The sequence below is a fragment of the Pan troglodytes genome, chromosome 9 (assembly GCF_028858775.2).
Source record: "Pan troglodytes isolate AG18354 chromosome 9, NHGRI_mPanTro3-v2.0_pri, whole genome shotgun sequence".
Classification (NCBI taxonomy): domain Eukaryota; kingdom Metazoa; phylum Chordata; class Mammalia; order Primates; family Hominidae; genus Pan; species Pan troglodytes.
Genome location: NC_072407.2, coordinates 9,560,976 through 9,582,735, shown reverse-complemented (window position 1 = coordinate 9,582,735; position 21,760 = coordinate 9,560,976). Strand labels below are relative to the sequence as shown.

Here is a 21,760-nt window from a genome sequence, read left to right as displayed (position 1 = left end):
CCAAGAAGTTTGTGTTTTAATACATTCCACAAGTTATTTCCATATCTATTAAAGGTTGAGAACTTTTAACCTGGAATATTGGTTACAGATAACTGTTTAGACAAACGGGGAGTTTCCAACTGGGACACTGGGGCACAAGGTCTTGAGAGATTGCTGAAGTAAACTTGTGAATGACTTTTAAAGTGGGAAACTCAATGTATCACAATTAAGCATATGGTATTGTTGGTGAAGGGAAGTAGAGTAGATTTATAGCCTTAATATCTCCATGAGACAGTGCAGGTGGAAGACAGAAATAGCTTCAGAGGAGAATTTGATACACAATTTCCAGCCACCCCACAGTCATAATCCCATATTGTGCTTTCCTTCTTTTCCCTCAATTCCTACCTCCTGTCATGCCAAACTACTTGACATTGAAAATTCAGGCAAACTCCAACTTTAGGGCTCCCATTCAGGCAAATAGAACTGGAAGAGAGCGAGAGAGAGGACGAGAGAGAGAGAAAGAACAGTTGATTGTCATACTGAGATGGTTAGGCAAGAGAAGTTTGTCAATGGAACTTCACTGTACACAAGTCTCCTGATCAGGAAGTCTTCGGAGACTTTTCTGCAAATCTATTAACTCTTTTTCTTTTCTGCAGTCTATTAACTTCTTCCCTCTTTAGATGGGATATGTTTAATCTGGTTGTATTTTTGTTTACCAAGCATTTACCTGCAGATTGCGTCTATCTCTGCTTTGCTTCATTGTTAAAAGTTTAACTTCCACTCCACAGGATATATTTATTTCTCTATTTAAGCTTTGTTGTGGGGAGGAAAGCTTCAAAATTTCCCCACAAATGACGTTTAATACAATAAGCCCTTGTCTTGAGATTTGCATGGATGTTTTGTTTAGTATTACCATTATCAGAGTGAATAAATATTTAGAGTTTTTCTTGACTTATGCCCTCATTTAATGGAGGCAGAAACTGAGTTTGGAAAAAGACATTTTAAATATCTAAAAAAGAGCAATAGATAATGGCAGTCCAAGCTAAAACTCTGCACTCAGCACAGAGTTGGTCACACCAGTACATGTGAATTAAGGGAATAACCAGACAACTATTTAAATGAATGAAAAAACTGGATCCAGACTGATGTTTAGATCCAGATCTGAGTTTTAAGCTCAGAATTCAGAAATCTAGACTCTGGGTTCTGAGCACAGAGTTGCACTTTTGAGACTGGATAACTGTGGGGGGTGTTGCTATGAAGTTTGGAGAATTTGTCTCCAACTTCTTCATTATAAGGAAGGAGTTGAAATTTCATTTTCTCAGTGGAGAGAGGGCAGTATCTCCAGGTTTGTTCCCCTTCATGCTGCCTCTAATAACATAGCTAGAGTCATTTTACATCATGACTTCTCAAAGCCCTGCCTCTCCTTGCCAGAGATTTATGCCCAATATGAGGCATCATTTGTTTCCTTCTTTGTCCATGATTCTGTGACCTAACTTACAAGATCATGATTCATGATTACTCCTGAATTTCATCTCTTGGTTCCCAACTCATAATTTTTGATCCAACCAATCCTATAACAATAATGAAAAGTAGAAGGTGTTCTTCTGCCACTGTTCCTCTGTTCCTTTGATATTTCAGTGCTCCACATGGGGAAGAGAACATTACATCTTCTATTTCCCTCCCTGAACCATCCCACCACTTGATAGAAAAGGGAGAGAGCCTTCCTGCTGTTCCTTCTCTCAATACACCCTCACTCTAAAACTGAGATGAACAAGAAGTAAAATGGATTATTTAATGGGAAGTTCAGGTGTTGGGAAAAAGAATCTGTTTGGGAGACCTGAAATCGAAACCCGCAAGAGAACTTAACGATAACTAGCATGTGTGATAAATTCAATAAAAAGAAACAAACCTATGACTTCCTTCTTCTCATTTGAATCTCAATCCCTTGTAGTTAGGTGCTATCCTTTTTTATAAATCAGGTTCAAAACTAAAGGAATGTTAATCTTCTAAAATCAGGTGGCAAAGCCAGGACTTAAAATTAGGTCTGTATGATTTTGAACCCATGGTCCTTCAGTATCCTGGAATGTTTCTTTTGGAGGAGACCCTTAACTTGCAGTAACTTGGCAGACCATGGGAGTGGGAGTTCAGGAGGGAAGTGTAGGACTAAGTGGATTGAGGCAGTCAGGTCATATCCTCTCTGGCTTAAATCCTGGGGTTGTCTCTGGCCTTCAAGCTCCAGTCTCTGAGATCTGAGCTCTGGAATTTTCCCGCTGGAATCTAAGCTTTAGGTTTTGCCTGAGATCTGAGTTTTAAGCTCAGAATTCAGGGATCTAGACTGTGGGTTCTGAGCACAGAGTTGCACTTTTGAGACTGCATAACTGTGGGGGGTGTTGCTATGAAGTTTGGAGAATTTGTCTCCAACTTCATCATTATAAGGAAGGAGTTGAAATTTCATTTTATCAGTGGAGAGAGGGCAGTATCTCCAGGTGAAGTAGTTTCTTGTTTGCTTTTTCTTATCTTTTTATTCCCAAGGTAAGATCTAACCCCCCTCCTTTCCCCAATACCAGCACAGCATCACACTCAGGCAAAGCAGGACCCCAGGGGCTCTGGCATCTGGGAACAATTCCGCAGAGGCATAAAGGCAGCCTCCTCTCTTGGCTGGTGCCCACCTGAGGTCCATTCTAGAGCCATTGTGAGTTCTGGTCCTCTGCCTCTCAGTCCAACTCACACTTCACAAAGCTCTCTCAAGGTGATCAAAGACACTTTGATCAGTCTGTGTCTTTGAGGTATGTATACAATAAGTGTGTTTCTAGCTACAATTCTGCTTGTGCTTCTGTATGCTTCTCTCAGATTCTCTTATCATGCCTCTGTATCTTTGAGTGAATCTCTATCAATGCCTGTGTATGTTTGCATAGTTGTGCACAATTTAAAAATCCTCAAATCTCACTTTTACATAGGTTTTCTATAGAACGAACAATATTCATTCAAATACCCTCATGGTCTGCCAGCCACTTTCAGGTAAAGCTGCCAGAGACTGCTTTAGCAGTGAAAGACACATGGGTGATCACACAGCAGGGGTTGAGAACTTGCCTCTGTTCTGTCCCACACAGATCCACAGACATGGGATTCTGTCACTGAATGGAGACACCTTGCCAGTCTGGAATCTCAGGCCTGTGAGCAGAAAGAGAGCTGAAAGACCATTAACCTCGATTCAGCAGATGCTGACATTCTCTTTCCAGAACTTTCATGAAGAGTTATCCAGTCTTTGCTTGAACACCTTCACTGCCCAGAAGCTTATTATTTCATTGTGATTTTAGAAAAGTGTTTCTTACATGAACCCCAGACTGTCACCCTGTGATCTCCACCTATGGCTCAGCACCTGTCATACTGATCCCAACCCGTCTCTACTGCAGTCTTCTCTGGTCAAAATGAAGCATCACTCATTCCTTCAGTGTCCTTAATGTGACTTAATTCCCTTTACTTTTTGCGTGTGATGCAGTCAGTTTAACTCCTATTTAGAATAGAGAACCAAAAACTGAAGGTACTTCAGTTACAGCCTAAGTAGTATATTCATCTTTTATTCATTAATGATTTTTTTAGCATATCTTTGTGTCAGAATCATGTCATGTGTTGAGAAGGACAGGATGAACCAGGCACAAGTCTGATCCTAAAAGAGCTCAAAAGCTGACAGGAAGGAGGTATAAATGTAATTTTAATAAAATAGAAAAAGTCTGTACAAAATATTACAAAGTTACAGATAAGAAAGTTATTGTTTCTGCTAAATAGTGTTAGAAAAAACTACAGATGTTTTAAGCTATATATCACACTGCTGATTCATATTACACTGGACTATTGATTGGTCACTCTGACAGGAGGACTTTTGTGGTGCGGAAATTAAAAGTCAGACACTTGGAGAAATAGCTAAAGGGATTTAGGACAGGTTAAGAGAAGAAGGAAAGATTACAGGATATCACCATGGAAACCTCAGATACTATTTATTCAGTTATTTATTCATCCAGTTAAAATATTTATTAAGCATCTGTTATGTATTTGACCCTGTGCTAGTATGGGTTATCTAGTGATAACAGACAAACAAAAACAGTCAATATCATCCATTCTTCTTAGAATTTATGGTCTGGTAGGGATACAGACATTAGATAACTACACAAGTACATATATGTTTACAAATTAACATAAGTGTTCTGCAAGAAAATAACATATTCCATGAGCAATATTCAGTTAATACTTGATGAAGATTATTATGTCTCTGAGTCTGCAACATTATCTATAATGTAGAGAAAGCATGTTTAAGACCAATGTGAGAAAGCACTTCATATCCATGAGATCTGTCCAGGATAGTGGTTTAGGGATGCGATAAACTCCCCATCACTGGGAATGCTGATGCTGAGCATGGGTGATAATTGTATAAAGATGGACATTCTCTCAGTGGGTACAAGATTGGACTCTTGATTCAGATTCTAGAGAGCCTATTAAGTTTATCACTGAATATATAGCCTTTTGAGATGGGGCTATTTTTCAAAGGTGACTTAACCCCTGTTCCCCACCACCTGACCTCCAGTTTGCATAGGAGGCTAGAAAAAAAATCTATCTGCCATTCAGTCTTTTTCTCTGCCTGGAAAAATAAAGATTACCGACTTCTCCAGCATCTTCCCATTTTTCTCATTTAGATGTCTTTTGCTTCAGAAGGTTGGCTGCTGGCCTTTATAGGGAAGACCATGGGACTTATAATTGGAAGAACTAGATTCTAGTCCCAGATCAGCCACTTACAGGTTTCAGGCAAGTCACTTGATATGGCTGTTATGAGATCGAAATAAGGCATCTTAGGAGTGAAGAAATTGCCCCTCTGGTTGTCATTTTCCATCCACAGATTGAGTTAATTTTTTGAGCTATGGTCTCCTTGATGTTGCCAATCTTTTCACTGTCCTGCATGTTCCTCTTTTCATGGTCCGTCGAAGTCTTGATTCTTACTTCCTGCTGAAGATGATGCTTTACCAGGGACCAGCATCTTCAGGTGAGGCAGGTCAGGATCTTCAGGAGAGATAATTAGACAGATTCAAAAGAGTCCTGCCAAGCCCTTCTGTCCCTTAAATGACCCTCTAGAGAGGTGCACTAGCCCCAAAACCTAGGCTACATCTGTGGGCACCACCCTGGAGTATTATAAGCAAATCCAAGTCAATTCAGAGGAGCTTCAGGATGCTGAGTGGTCTAGTGGATGAAGAAACACAAATAAATGTTTAACTTGTAGGTCCAGAGTGGAGTAGGAAAGTTATCTGAAAGTCATGGAGGGAGACAGGGAGAGCTTGCAAATTTCATTTTAGTCTAAAATACTGTCACTGTAAAGGGGCTGGAATGTTACAAAATGAATCTGGAGTGGTTCTCAACATTGGGCTCATCTGAGGAGCTTTAAAACATTGATAATTAGATACTACACCCTGAGATTCTACTTTAATTGGTATGGGGTGTTACCTGAGCACTGGGATTTTTAAGTTCTTCAGGTGATTCTGATGCATAGCAAAGGTTGAGAACTGCTGATCAATAAGGTAGACTCAAGATAAATAAATTGGTAAGAGGCACAAGGAAACACATTTCACATGTCAGGAAAGTCATTAATTTTGAGGGAGGACAGAGTTCAGCAGAGCTGGTGCATGAAGAGTGTAGAGAGTAAGAGAATGCAGGACCTAGGATCATTCTCATAATTACATTGCTCTTGTCTCCATAGTCATAGCTCTTTTTTTTTTTCATTTTTAGATATAAGATCTCATTCTGTTGCCTAGGCTGAAGTACAGTGGTGCAATCATAGCTCATTGCAGCCTGGAACTCCTGGACTCAAGTGATTCTTCTTCTTCAGCTTCCCAAGTAACTGGACTACAGGCATGTGCCACCACGCCCAACTAATTTTTTAATTTTTAATTTTTTGTACAGATGGGGCCTTGCTATGTTGCCCAGGCTGGTATGACTCCTGGAGGTCATAGCTCTTTGCATTCCCTTGACAGTACATTCTCCTGACCATACATTTATTCCAGCAGGGCATTCTTATTAAACTTTTCAGATGTATGAACAATTTCACATCAACATTGGGTAACCACAGGATAAAGAATTGGTGCAGGATCACTGACTCATACATCAAATCTATTGAGTGAATGTGTGAACTGGTGATTGGAAGTAATTCAGTTTTTATACCAGTCATGAGCGCCCCTTCCTACTTCACTGTTATTGTCTTTAAAAATTAATTTTATAAATTTAATTTGTTATATTACATTAACTATGTTACATTGTATTACATTACATCATATATTATTTCAACCTTCTGACTGGGATTAGCTATTTCTCTCTGATCTCATGGCCACTGAAGGAGTCTTGTATCTCTGTGTCTTTGTTTTCATCTTTGCATATATTCTTGGTTAAATATGGTCTTTTAGAAGCCACTACATCTTTGATAGTTTTCCTAAACTCTGTTTGTTTCTATCTCAGAGGTAACTTGTGTATTAGCATAATTTTCACCTGAAATGCTTATATCCTTCATTGTCCATATTCCTATTTCTCCCTTTTTCAGCTTTTTAAAACCATAGTCTCACTTTCATTCAAAACATTTTTCCCTCTCTGAGGTGGAATGGGGATACATGGAGATGATCTTTACTAGGGGTTCTTCCCTTCTAAGATTTACGTTGTCAAAGCTAAAACTCAGTTCTTTCTGTGGCTTTTTTTTTTTTTTATTATACTTTAAGTTTTAGGGTACATGTGCACACTGTGCAGGTTAGTTACATATGTATACATGTGCCATGCTGGTGCGCTGCACCCACTAACTCGTCATCTAGCAGTAGGTATATCTCCAAATGCTGTCCCTCCCCCCTCCCCCCTCCCCACCACGGTCCCCAGAGTGTGATATTCCCCTTCCTGTGTCCATGTGATCTCATTGTTCAATTCCCACCTATGAGTGTGAATATGCGGTGTTTGGTTTTTTGTTCTTGTGATAGTTTACTGAGAATGATGGTTTCCAGTTTCATCCATGTCCCTACAAAGGACATGAACTCATCATTTTTTATGGCTGCATAGTATTCCATGGTGTATATGTGCCACATTTTCTTAATCCAGTCTATCATTGTTGGACATTTGGGTTGGTTCCAAGTCTTTGCTATTGTGAATAATGCCGCAATAAACATACGTGTGCATGTGTCTTTATAGCAGCATGATTTATAGTCATTTGGGTATATACCCAGTAGTGGGATGGCTGGGTCAAATGGTGTTTCTAGTTCTAGATCCCTGAGGAATCGCCACACTGACTTCCACAATGGTTGAACTAGTTTACAGTCCCACCAACAGTGTAAAAGTGTTCCTATTTCTCCGCATCCTCTCCAGCACCTGTTGTTTCCTGACTCTTTAATGATTGCCATTCTAACTGGTGTGAGATGATATCTCATAGTGGTTTTGATTTGCATTTCTCTGATGGCCAGTGATGATGAGCATTTTTTCATGTGTTTTTTGGCTGCATAAATGTCTTCTTTTGAGAAGTGTCTGTTCATGTCCTTCGCCCACTTTTTGATGGGGTTGTTTGTTTTTTTCTTGTAAATTTGTTTGAGTTCATTATAGATTCTGGATATTAGCCCTTTGTCAGATGAGTAGGTTGCGAAAATTTTCTCCCATGTTGTAGGTTGCCTGTTCACTCTGATGGTAGTTTCTTTTGCTGTGCAGAAGCTCCTTAGTTTAATTAGATCCCATTTGTCAATTTTGGCTTTTGTTGCCATTGCTTTTGGTGTTTTGGACATGAAGTCCTTGCCCACGCCTATGTCCTGAATGGTAATGCCTAGGTTTTCTTCTAGGGTTTTTATGGTTTTAGGTCTAACATTTAAGTCTTTAATCCATCTTGAATTGATTTTTGTATAAGGTGTAAGGAAGGGATCCAGTTTCAGCTTTCTACATATGGCTAGCCAGTTTTCCCAGCACCATTTATTAAATAGGGAATCCTTTCCCCATTGCTTGTTTTTCTCAGGTTTGTCAAAGATCAGATAGTTGTAGGTAAGTGGCGTTATTTCTGAGGGCTCTGTTCTGTTCCATTGATCTATATCTCTGTTTTGGTACCAGTACCATGCTGTTTTGGTTACTGTAGCCTTGTAGTATAGTTTGAAGTCAGGTAGTGTGATGCCTCCAGCTTTGTTCTTTTGGCTTAGGATTGACTTGGCGATGCGGGCTCTTTTTTGGTTCCATATGAACTTTAAAGTAGTTTTTTCCAATTCTGTGAAGAAAGTCATTGGTAGCTTGATGGGGATGGCATTGAATCTGTAAATTACCTTGGGCAGTATGGCCATTTTCACGATATTGATTCTTCGTACCCATGAGCATGGAATGTTCTTCCATTTGTTTGTATCCTCTTTTATTTCATTGAGCAGTGGTTTGTAGTTCTCCTTGAAGAGGTCCTTCACATCCCTTGTAAGTTGGATTCCTAGGTATTTTATTCTCTTTGAAGCAATTGTGAATGGGAGTTCACTCATGATTTGGCTCTCTGTTTGTCTGTTGTTGGTGTATAGGAATGCTTGTGATTTTTGTACATTGATTTTGTATCCTGAGACTTTGCTGAAGTTGCTTATCAGCTTAAGGAGATTTTGGGCTGAGATGATGGGGTTTTCTAGATAAACAATCATGTCGTCTGCAAACAGGGACAATTTGACTTCCTCTTTTCCTAATTGAATACCCTTTATTTCCTTCTCCTGCCTAATTGCCCTGGCCAGAACTTCCAACACTATGTTGAATAGGAGTGGTGAGAGAGGGCATCCCTGTCTTGTGCCAGTTTTCAAAGGGAATGGTTCCAGTTTTTGCCCATTCAGTATGATATTGGCTGTGGGTTTGTCATAGATAGCTCTTATTATTTTGAAATACGTCCCATCAATACCTAATTTATTGAGAGTTTTTATCATGAAGGGTTGTTGAATTTTGTCAAAGGCTTTTTCTGCATCTTTTGAGATAATCATGTGGTTTTTGTCTTTGGCTCTGTTTATATGCTGGATTACATTTATTGATTTGCGTATATTGAACCAGCCTTGCATCCCAGGGATGAAGCCCACTTGATCATGGTGGATAAGCCTTTTGGTGTGCTGCTGGATTCGGTTTGCCAGTATTTTATTGAGGATTTTTGCATCAATGTTCATCAAGGATATTGGTCTAAAATTCTCTTTTTTGGTTGTGTCTCTGCCCGGCTTTGGTATCAGAATGATGCTGGCCTCATAAAATGAAAACTCAGTTCTTTCTGATGACTCCAACCTAGATCAGACCACAGTTTACTCTCATCTCCATAGTGAAATTGGTAACCTTACTACAAGAGAAGATCATGAATCTAAACTGTAATCTAGGCTCTGCAGAAACTGACTTTTAAGCTGTGGCCTGTTATTCATTTTTTCTCTCTGGGTCCTAGTGTCTCTCTAAGAATAAAATATCTTACTCAATATCCCATGTAATATCTTGCTTATCCTACAAGAAATCTAAAAAGCAAGTGTATTTTAATCCCCAGTTCACAGGTAGAGATACTGAGAAAATTAATGTCTCATGTTCAGTAATTTGAAGCTCTGCAAATGGATTCTGAAAGACTTTAGTTCAAAATACTGAATATGTGACATTAATTTTCTCATTTTTTCTTACAACCAGAAAGAATAGTATTATTACATTCATGTCACAAGTTAAAGCTCAAACCAAGCCAAACAAAAACAAAATTTTGGATCAGAGTATAAATAAGTTGAACACATCACACATCTAGTAACTGGCTGAGTATGGATTTTGGCTCAGGTCTGATTTATTTATTCCAAAGTTTCTGCTCTTAATTTTTAAGCTATGCTGTCTTTCACAAGATTGAGCAGTCTGAAATATTGCATGTTCCTGCTCAAATGTGGGAGCTAAAAAAGTTGATATCATGTAGGTAGAATGTAGAATAATCACCAGAGGGTGGAAAGGCATGTGTGTTAAGGATAGGAGAGGCTGGTTAATAGCTATAAACACATAGATAGAAGGAATTAGTTCTAATGTTTGATAGCAGAGTAGGGTAACTAGAGTTAACAACAATGCATATTTTTCAAAGTAGCTAAAAGAGAGGAATTTGACATGTTCCCAACACATAGAAGTAATAAGCACTCAAGGTGATGAATATCCTAAGTACCTCGACTTGACCATTATACATTTTATGCATGTGACACAATGTCACTTGTATCCCATAAATATGTACAAGTATTATGCATCCATAAAAAGTATTTAAAACTTTTTAAAAAACTTAAAAAGATGGAGCAGTCTGAAATATCTCTTTTCCAAGTAACATTTAGGATTCTGGAACTCAGTAGAACAGGAGGAGAAAAGAGGATGTCTGTTATACTTTTATTCAGAATGACGTAGATGACTCCAACTTTCTTGCTTCCTGCCCCATCTCCTTTCTTCAACTTTTCAGGTTGGCCGCTAAGGCAGAAGATCCAACAGGTGGGGACTAACTTCAGTTTTTTTCAAATGGCAGGTGAAGACTGATCTCTGCTGTTGGTGGCATGGGAGCTGAAAGCAATGAAAGTCTTGACCTCCTATCTGTCTTCCTGACTGGCATCCCAGGACTGGAGGCCCAACATGGTTGGCTCTCCATCCCTTCCTTCACCATGTACATTGTGGCCATTGGGGGAAACATCCTAATTATGGCAGCAGTGCAGGAGGACTCTGCCCTACATGAGCCCATGTACCTATTTCTCTCCATGTTGGCTGTCACTGAGGTGGGCGTCTCTGTGTCTACACTGCCTACTGTTACGGGCAATCTTTGGTTTGATGCCCACAGAGTTGACTTTGATGGCTGCCTGGCCCAGATGTTGTTCATTCACACCTTCTCCTGCATGGAGTCAGGGGTCCTACTAGCCATGAGCTATGACCGCTTTGTAGCCATCTACAACCCCCTGCGCTATACAGCCATCCTGACCCTGCCCCGTATTATCTGCATGGGTCTGGGCATTACACTGAAGAGTGTGGCACTCATGGCCCCACTTCCAATCCTTTTGAGGCAACTGCCCTATTGCCACACTAATGTCCTCTCACACTCCTACTGCCTCCACTCAGATCTGATCCAGCTGCCTTGTGCAGATACTAAACTCAACAGCATCCTGGGCTTAGCCATTGTTCTCGCAACTTTCAGGCTGGACTCATTGCTTATCGTGGTCTCTTATGTCTTGATTCTTTATACAGTGATGGGCATTGCTTCTGGAGAGGGACGGTGGAAGGCTCTCAACACATGTGTGTCACATATTTGTGCAGTGCTTATATATTATGTGCCCATGATTGGGGTGTCTGTGATGCATCGTGCTGCCAAACATGCTTCACCCATTGTCCACACACTTATGTCTAGCATCTACCTTTTTGTGCCACCTGTACTTAATCCCATCATCTATAGTGTTAACACCCAGCCAATAAGACAGAGAATTCTCACCTTGTTTTCCTGCAAGAGGGAATTGCTCTGAATCACTGCAAGGAGTCAGGAACTGTCATTAAATTCATAAATTCCGATAATGTTTCTGCTATGGGCAAAGCTCTACATTAGGCATTTTGAGGAGGAATAGGAACAAGGAATTCAAAGTATTGCAACAGGCTTGAATCTGAAATGCAAGAGTTATTCCTAACCCTTTCCATCTCACATTTTATTTGTATATGTGTGTCTCTGTGTGTGCACATGTACATGACTTTCTCTTCTAACCAGATATGGTGACTTTGGGACAGAAGTAATGGATTTTCCTTTTCCTCATTTTCTCAAAACTCCTAGCAAAAAAGCCTGACAAATAGTAAGTTAACAGTAAAAACTTGAGACTTAATGAAATTTAAATTTAAATAAAGCAAAATTCTATTTTTATGGGTTAGGTAGGGATTACCTAAGCCATATCTTCCAATTAAAAAATATTATCCTAGGAACATGTCTTTGAGTAAGGTGAGCATGCTCTCTGGTTTTCTCCAGATATTCATGGTTTACATCTGTTTTCCTTAGCATTATTATTAATGTTACCTTCTTTTACTCTCAAAAATGTTCTTGATCAAACAATAAATTGTTTATTTTGGTTTACATTTACCTATGAAGCAACTTCTTGTTATGTAAGAAAAGAGACTCTTCCTAGAGCTTGCTGTCCAGTGGTCTCACACCCAGAATTTATGTACCGACACTCTGAGAATGAACAGCTGACCAAAAGACCTCAACTGAAGCATGAAATAAAATATGAACAATGTCACAATGCCCAGGCTACAGATTCTAAGAATCTCAGCAAAAGCAGCAAATTTTTCTTTAGTAGAATCCCAGGCTCAATTTTAGATAAACACTTATTGGCAAATAAGTCTGATATCACTGTTCCTGGCTATACCCTTTTTCTATTTCCTCCCTTCCTTTCATGCTTCTGTGGCTTTACCGTGCATGTGGTGTTTATATTCTTATCTGTTCCCCATCCTGCCCCTTCCTCAGCCCCATAATCATGGGTCTAGTGGGTCCCCTCCCCTCTGCATCTGCCCATGTTTGCCTAGGCTTCCTGCAAACCTTGGTCAAGTGGGAACGACCATCTTCTCATCTCCTAAACACACAGGCCTTTGTATAAAGTGAATTTATGGAACTGTGCTGATTGATCAGTGATTAGTGTCACTGATCATTCGCACTCACTTTGGGACCTCCAATTACAATGAAAATATTGTCCTCACCACATATTATTCTCCTTGACTCATCCAGCTTACAAGGGTTGTCTTTGTAAGGTTGTCTGTGACTTTTTTGAAATACTTAGTGTGTTTGTAGTCACTGATTGGTTCTTCCAGCCCACTGCACAGACTGAGACCCTGGTATTGCGGTGAAGAATTTATTGACATTAGCCACACAGGAGATGGAGTTATTACTCAAACCAGTCTCCCCAAACTCTCAAAGGCTGGGGTTTTTCAAGGGTAGTTTGGTGGGCAGGGGACTAGGGAATAGGTGCTGCTATTGATTGGTTGGGGATACAATAATAAGAATGTGGAAAACGGTAGTCATGTGCTGAGTCTGGCTCTGTGTGTGGTGGGTGCAGAGGACCAGCTGAGTCATGAGTTACAAGTCTGGATGGGGTCAGTCTGAAAAACATCTCAAAACACAAATCTGAAGTTCTACAGTAGCAATGTTAACTATAGGACCAATTGGAGCAGTCACAAATCTTGTGACCTCTGGCCACATCACTTTGAAGCAGTAAGGGACAGTAAAAACTATACCTACATTTTAGCAGAATTCAGGCCCCTCTCTTATTTCTAATCCTGTAGTCTTTCATTAGCCTTACAAAGGTAGTTTCAGCCTCTGAACAAGGAGGTGATTAGTTTGGGGGAGGGACTATGATGGTCCTTGTTTCTAAGTTAAACTATAAACCAAATTCTCTTATGGTTAGCTTGGCCTATGCCCAGAAATGAGTGAAGACAGCCAGGCTGTGAGGCTAGAAGCAAGATGGTGTCAATCATGTTAGATTTCTCTCACTGTCATAATCTTTGCAAAGGTGGTTTCATATTTACAACAGTAGTCATCCAATTTTTGTTTATGTACTTTCTAATATAAAAAGCTAAAACGTCTATATATAAGCATGGATCATTTTACATGCTTCACTTTATTGTGCCTCATAGATGTCGCATTTTTTACAAATTGAAGGTTTGTAATAACCCTATGTTGAGCAAGTCTATCTGCACCATCTTTTCAGCAGCATATGCTCATTTTGTTAGCATTTTTAAACAATAAAGTATTTTTAATTAAGGTATGTACATGTTTAGATATCATGCTATTGAACATTTCACAGACTATATTATAGTGTAAACGTAACTTTTATGTGCACTGGGAAATTTTAAATATGACTCTTTTTTTGCAATATTCACTTTATTGTGGCAGTCTGGAACTGTACCCATATTATCTCCAAGGTACGCCTATATCTTCTCAAGAATATTCAGGTTGATATTTAATTTTTTTATGATAAATTTACTTGTTGAGCATGTCTTTTGGGATATATATATAGTATTATAAATATACTTAGTTTAAAGTAAATTGTTGTATCACATCTTTAAATATCCAAGAAAATCTAAACACATAATGTTTTGATACCTGACATCATGAATTTAAGAATACATGAACATGTTCTTTAACAGTCAGATATTTTACATCAATACCTTTTTCCTCTAACTGAAAATTTTATTTTACCTCCATCAAAAAGTTTTGACCATGCACTGTATATTTATATTTGAAATTATTTTAATATTCACCATATCATAATTCTTTGCAATAAAAATGTACATAATTTAAATTTGATGTTTAAAAATAGTTGAAGTTGTTTTTATTTTCTAATATCATTCCCGTATGAAATATAATGCTAGAAAAACATTTTAATTACCAGAAGTTTTAGGTTTATTTTTCTCATCAAAAATCTAAATTTTGAGCTTCAATATTTTCTATGCTGGTTTTATCTGTCAGATAAGTTAAAATTATTTCCAAAGATATTCAGTTTTATGTTAATTCATGTGTTTGTTCCTACTGGATTGTCGTCACTTCTGGGTGCTCCTAGCTTACAGAGCAAAAAAAAATGTCAGCATACTAAACTGTGCATATACAAAATCTATAAATATTTCTGTGTTTATCTGCATCTATATTAGGCTAAACTGACATCACACTGATGTCTTCAACTCTAATTCATGGTTTATTCAAGGCTTTTCCCCTTCTGTCTGTAACCTTCTACTCTAACTCTGAAAAACCTGGCTCACGCCATCTGTCATTCACTTACCTAACTGTTCAATTTCAGCACACATATGTAGGGGCAGGGAGAACGCTTCACTTTCATTCTCTGTGAAGATTCACTGGAATGACTGACAACAGACAGATTAATAGGATAAAAGGCATATGAATTTATTAATGTGCATATGCGTGGGAGCCACATAAAATATGAAACTCAAAAGAAAGGTTGGACGGTCGGTATATGCCATCTTCATAGGGGAGAAGGAGAAGGGGAAATGTAAGCAATTGTGAGGGGTAGTAAATAATTTCCAGGGGAAATGAATAACTCAAAAGAACAATGGACTAGGACAAAGTTCCTCTGCGCTTTGGGGGAGGTGATGGGAAGGTGAGTAGTGGAACTTCACTGTGAACAAATGTTGTCTCATTGTGCAGATAATGTCTCCCAGGTAATCTCTCAAAGCTGTCTTCAGAAGAATAGATGGAAAGTTTATCTGGATGTGATGACAACTGACTTTAGTCTCTTTTCTCCTGTGGTTAATCTTTCCTGGTTATTTCGTAAGAGTCCTAGAAAAGGAGTTTTAAGATAATTGCATTTTTTTCTGGAGGTACTTTCTGTAATCAGATGAGGGAACTTCAGATAAGAAAGGGGATGAGAAAAACAGGGAGACAGAGAGAGACCTTGGTTTTGAGGCTTATTTATAAGGACTTTCAGTTTTGTTTAATTTAAAGCACTCAACATGCCAAAAAACTATACTGTAAGGGCTTTTTTGTGCCCTAACACATGTATAGTAGTTGCAGCAGTGTTAATCCACACCGCCATGAGAAACTGCTTCATTAAGTAGGGTAGAGTATATACTATACTTCCTTTTGCCTTTAGTCTAACAGATTTCACCTATTTCCAAAGTTACTTAGGTCAGCAACTCCCCCCTTCCCCGGAATTATTTCAGTGTGGTTGTTTCATATATTTAATAACTATAAGAGAGTTAGATTTTTCTGGTCACATTGTGCATTTCATCCTGTAATCCTATAATGTCTTAAATAATTTTTAAATTTTGTTTCCATTAAACTTCATCCTGTAATGCTGTAAATTCCATAGATTTTGGTAAGTGCATAGTGTTATGTGTGCACCATAACAATATGATAGAATGATTCCACCACCCTAAAAAAAAAAAAATCCTCGAGCTTCACCTATTCAACACTTCACTTTCCCCAAAACCTTGACTACCATTGATTGACATACTCACTATAGTTTTGCCTTTTCCAGAATTCTACATAAATACAATCATGTATTTTGTTAGCCTTTTAAGACAGGCTTCTTTCACTTAGCAATATGCATTTTGGATTCATTCGCATCTTCGTGCAGCTTGATAGTTCATTCCTCATTAATTGCCAAATAATATTGCATTGTGTGGATGTATTGCAATTTGATCATCCATTTGTTTACTGAAGGACACCTTGGCAACTTCAAATTTTCTGTCTCTTTTCTTTTTACGCTAATTATTGCAAAATGATTCTTAGGGGTTTGGATGAAAATTTGTCCCTTCTATAGTAGCAGGCTAGGCTATCTTCTATTTGAACTAATGGATCCATTTAACATCTCAAAAAATTAATATCCAATCTTATGTCCTCTTAAATAGCTTACTTAAAATAATTTACAGAGGGTCAATAAGATACAAAGAATATTACATTCTTAGAATCATACTCTACATTTTATAATAAACACATTTCTATAACAAAATATGACCAGTATAGTTATTTGCGTTTTAGGTACCCAGTAATTTTGCAGACACATTTCCCAATTAAAAAATTTACAAAAATGAAATCTATTTCAAAATCTAAACATATCATGATGTTTTAAAGTCATAAAGCCCTCCTCCTCTCGCCACACACACATGCAAAGGAAGAAGACAATAAACAGTTTATCTCAAGAAAGGAAACAGAAAAGGGAGAACAACACATAATGAAGCAGACTACTTGATTTAATCTTCATCTGATTTCTAGTTAAGTTTTGACTTGTTAGGAGTTTATCTCTGACCACAAAATCGCATCGATAGATATCGCTCATCAAGACATTATTTATGGTAGCCTGTGCTCCTCTTTTAAAAAACCAACATAATCCCAAAATTTATTTGCTCCACATGCTGTTCTGGAGCATTAACAAGCCTGTACATTGACAAAAATTTTCTCTTGACCCATATTTCTATCCATGTTCTTGACTTTTTTCAGCATTTGGATTTTCTGGTCTTAAATTCTATTGTGAGAATGCACATCTTCCATTTTGCAATTTACGCCAGCAGACTCATGTTTCTATTAAAAAAATGCTAACCTTTAGGCTCTAGCAGAGAAAAAATAATAGAAACATGAGGAAAGGATGTAGGAAGAGAAAGAGATTCCTTTGGTATTTGCTTTCTGCTTTTCACTTCTTTTTTTTTTTTTTTTTTTTGAGACGGAGTCTCGCTCTGTCGCCCAGGCTGGAGTGCAGTGGCACGATCTCGGCTCCCGGGTTCACGCCATTCTCCTGCCTCAGCCTCCCAAGGAGCTGGGACTACAGGCGCCCGCCGCCACACCCGGCTGATTTTTTGTATTTTTAGTCGAGACGGGGTTTCACAGTGTTAGCCAGGATGGTCTCCATCTCCTGACCTCGTGATCCGCCCGTCTTGGCCTCCCAAAGTGCCGGGATGACAGGCGTGAGTCACCCCGCCAGGCCCTGCTTTTCACTTCTAATGCTACTTACAGAGATGGGAGGCAGCCAAGGGTCCCCAGTGAAACCCTGCCTTCAACCCTGAATAACAGCCTGAAGGCTGAAAAACCGGACTGTTGGTCCTGGATGAAGCCTGCCTTTTCCTGACTGATTCTTTCTGAATAATGCCTACGTGTGTACTGGGAGGAGGGAGTGCGGCCTCAGGAACTTCATGCCATTTGCAGAGGGGAAGATCCTGGCCTCTCCTCTTCCTGTGTGGTGACCTGGGATTCAATCTGTGAGTCGGGAAACCTGGTAGCAGGACTGTTTCATCTTGCTGAAAGGTGTTTTTTTGTTTGTTTGTTTGTTTTGTTTTCCCTTTTCTCTTTTCCCCGAATAACTTTCATTTTCCTCACCCTTCCATGTGTCTACGAGCCTAATCCTTCCTGGTTGTGTGACAAGAGCTCAGTTTTAGCGGAACTAAGGAGAAAGTTCTGTAACACTACCTTCCACTGTGCTCCCACTGCCTATGTTGATTCAAATCTAAGTGGATCCCAATATTGACCACCTGCACCATGAATCCAGCAATCAGAAGCTGTGATCAAATTTATAGTTGTCTCTTCAAACTGATATTTCTGGGAAAGTTTATCTTGTTTCCACAAAATATTTTTTATGATCCTTAAGGTCATGTCAGTGTACTAGAATATTTGCTCGTGAAAAATTCATGATGCCCAAGGGAATCTGCCCATAAGAAGCAGAGCTACATTAAGAACATAAAAGTATGAAAAAAGTCTGCTCTGGTCCGAAAAAAAAAAAAAAAATGAGTTTTTCTTCCCACAAGAAAGAAGTTTGAATTCTGAATACTGAAAAACTCTAGCAAGGTAGGAACTGTGAAAAGTCTTAAAACCTTACACTAATTTTAGACTTCTTGCATATGTTTATTTTGTTTGCTGAGTGTTTATTAGGTAAATTAAATTACTTGGGTGTTAGGTAAATCTGAATTTACCTAATTCAGATTAGGTAAGTGCTGGTGTTAATTAGGTAAATCTGAATGGCAGAAAAACTTGATGTGTCTATTGTCCCTCAAAATGTTATCATTCCTTTGCAAAGGAAAGTCCAATCACCCGTGAGAGTGATCCAGAACAGAAGATCTAAGGTTTATCTAAATGCCTAAATGGAGCTGCCTAAGAGAATAGGTGATAGGGGCAACAACAGGATTTCCTTTAAACTTCTGGGAGTTTAAGTTTAAACAAGCCCGTAGGAGAGAAAAATATCTAGAAAGAAAGACAAGCTTCGAGAGAACTTTACTCAATCCATTAAAATCCTCCCGTTGGGATAGCTGCTAAGATGTGCTAGAATTTTATCAACTCAGATCCATACCTCTTTTGTATAGAATCACTGCTGCTAGCTCACCTCAGCCAAAAATTCCATGCTAAAAGCCAGGGACTTGTCATACTGCCTTAATATTATGATGAAGTTTTATTTTATAGTTTCCTAATTCTGAATATATTCCCCCCTTAAGCCTATGACTCATACTTGTCAGTAATTTAAGAAATGCATTCCCTCATCTTGAATGCATATTTTTGAGGGAAAGGAAATTTAACATTCCCCGTTGGATCTGCTTGTTCTTTACACTGTAAATGATGGGGTTCATCACCGGGGGTACCAGCAGGTAGATATTGGCCATGATAACATGGACCAGTGGAGAGGCATGCTTGGCAAAGCGATGAGTCATAGATACACCAACCATGGGAATGTAGAGGACCAGGACAGCTAGAATGTGGGACAGGCAGTTATTGAGGACACGGAGTCGCTCAGCCCAGGTGGCTGTGCCCAAGATATTTTTCAGAATAAGTGTATAGGAGATCACAATGAGCAGAGGATCCATGATAATAATGAGCAAGGCAAGAGCAAATCCATACCAGCTGTTGAGCCTGATGTCAGCACAGACCAGGCGGATCATATCCTGGTGGAGGCAATAGGAGTGAGAGAGAAGGTGGGAGTGGCAGAAAGGCAGTCGCTTGAGTAAGAAAAGGGAGGGAAGAACAGCCAGAACACAGCGGCAAATAATGGCTAACCCAATTCTACCAATGACTTCATTGGTGAGGATGGAGGCATAATGGAGGGGACAGCAGATGGCCACATAGCGGTCAACAGACATAGCCAGGAGGACAGAAGACTCCATAAAGGAGAATCCATGAAGGAAGAAGAACTGAGCAAAAGAGGCCTCAGAGCTGATTCTACGAACGTTGAACCAGAGAAGCTGCATGACTGTGGGTAGGGTGGTGAGGGTGAGACCCAGGCCTGTCAGGGCCAGCATGGAGAGAAACAGATACATGGGCTGGTGGAGAGATGGCTCTGTGCGAATGACAGTGAGGATGGTGGTATTGCCCATGATGGAGATGGTGTAGAGACAGCAGACGGGGATGGAGATCCAGACGTGGGAGGCCTCAAATCCAGGGATGCCCGTGAGGATGAAGTAGATGGCTTCTTGCGTGGTGTTAGTCACCTGGGACATGACTGATGAATGTGTCTTCAGATTCAGGATCTTCACTCAGGGAGAAAAAGAAACATTAGAAATAATATCTCTTTGCCCCATTTAATCCAAATTCTACACAAATAAATGTTCAGAGTTGTTGAGGGTAACTAAAGCAAGATTTAAGAACATTGTGATATATGATATCCTTTCCTTAGCCCAATTCTGCAGACTGCTCCCACACAGCTAATCTTCCCTTGATGACGGAATATATATTAATTCATGGGTAACTCTAATTTTTCCTGCCCCCATTTTCCCACTCCCATTCAGTTTTCAGCACATTTAAATCAGCCTTTCATACAAATCTCACTATCAATACTGTTCTCACAAAGGCTAAAAATGAACTCTATTGTATAAATGTGATGCTTAATATTCAATCTTTATCTTTTTTTGATATAAATCCAGTGTCTTTTTCCAAATATCTCCTTTGACTTTTGTAGCAGCATTCTCACCTATTTCACTAGTTCTAAACCTATTGCTACTTTTTCTTCATCTCCTATTTTTTTCATTCATTAAGGTTTTATTACTGTACTGCAGTCTATTTTTACTCTGTCCTATTCTCATTAGCTAATGTCTTCTGATATTGATTTTATTTCTATGACATAAAAAATAACTGGAAATAAGGGAGGAAACATAGGAAAGAAGAGAAAGAGAGGAAATAGTCAGAAGTCTGTTTAACAGCCCAGGTGAAGACAATCACATTTATTGAGTACTATCTACATTTAGGCACTGCTTTAAGTGGATAACTCGTATTAATTCTTCTTATGTTCTAACAAGTCATGTGCCCTTTTCTTTTTCCTGATGATTCACAGAGGAGTCTTACCTGTGGTTTCTCCTTACTTGGAGGTACCCTCTTCACCATCTGTGGCTTCTGTTTTCTCAGCTTAGCTCAGAGAGCAGGTGCGATATAAGCCCCTTGCAGATCTCTAGTCTGGAGGGTGGAAGGTGTGGCAGGTCGCTTCAGGATTACACGGAGGCATTGCATCTTGGGACCTGGGTCCCACAGGGAGGCCAGTAAATCAACTCTGGTGGTGACAGCCTTTGCTGCCCCTGGTGTCCTCACAGAGCAATAAGTTAGCCATATTGAATCACAGTTTCATTAGCTTGTTGAATGTGATTTGAAACTGCATGCTTAAGCTTGAACTGTACAATCTCTCAAAAATTAGTTCTAAAAGACTTCCTTCTATAAGTACTCTGAAGCTGGGATAGAGTTTATAGGGGCAAGAGAGCTGTAGTTGAAAGAAATATTGTGCATCAATTTCAAGGGGCATTCATCTTAACCTGAGCCTCTGGAAACACTAAGAAAAAAGAAATGTTTATGTATATGTACAAGAAATAAGGAAATGAAGACAGAAATCAAAACTGAATTAGAAAAAAAATTATTCAATAGTTAGCTATTTGGTGGTTCATCTCTCAATTCCCACAAAACTAATTTCAAAATGAATTAAGTAACTAAATGAAAATCAGTGACAAAAAATAAAATAGAGAAAATAATATAACCATTTAAATCTTTCCTTTGTGAAGACTTTGTAAATAGCAGCAACAGACAAGAATCACAGAGAAAGACAAATAGATATAATCTTTAAAAATGAAATTTTCTCTGTAGCAAAAAATGGTAAAATTTAAACATTTCAAAAATATTTATAAAAATATGGAAGAGATTACTATCTTAAATATCAAAAATTAAATATACCAATATTTATCAAGATAAATACAATAGATTAAGAAAAACTATATGACAAAGTTAACAGTAAAAGAAATACAACTACAAAGAAGTATAAAACAATGTTCAACTGCATCCAAAAATGCAATAATGGAAAGTTAAATCGTATAATTGGTGTTT

The 21,760-nt window shown here is 38.8% G+C and overlaps 3 protein-coding genes across 3 annotated transcripts in view; 2 read left to right on the top strand and 1 right to left on the bottom strand.

The window, feature by feature from the left end:
• HBE1 (hemoglobin subunit epsilon 1) overlaps positions 1–21,760 on the top strand; it is a 254,659-nt gene that overhangs the window by 71,837 nt on the left and 161,062 nt on the right. The gene's annotated exons all lie outside the window — the stretch shown is intronic.
• On the top strand, positions 10,476–11,462 carry OR51I1 (olfactory receptor family 51 subfamily I member 1). The gene has a single exon (XM_521780.5). It carries the CDS (start codon positions 10,512–10,514, stop codon positions 11,460–11,462), a length of 951 nt encoding a protein of 316 aa, XP_521780.4. The 5' UTR covers positions 10,476–10,511.
• Positions 18,894–19,989, bottom strand: OR51Q1 (olfactory receptor family 51 subfamily Q member 1). Its single transcript, XM_521779.6, has one exon. It carries the CDS (start codon positions 19,897–19,899, stop codon positions 18,946–18,948), a length of 954 nt encoding a protein of 317 aa, XP_521779.3. The 5' UTR covers positions 19,900–19,989; the 3' UTR covers positions 18,894–18,945.

Coding starts and splice junctions, on each gene's coding strand:
- OR51I1 (XM_521780.5), top strand. CDS start 10,512: ATGGGAGCTGAAAGCAATGAAAGTCTTGACCTCCTATCTGTCTTCCTG.
- OR51Q1 (XM_521779.6), bottom strand. CDS start 19,899: ATGTCCCAGGTGACTAACACCACGCAAGAAGCCATCTACTTCATCCTC.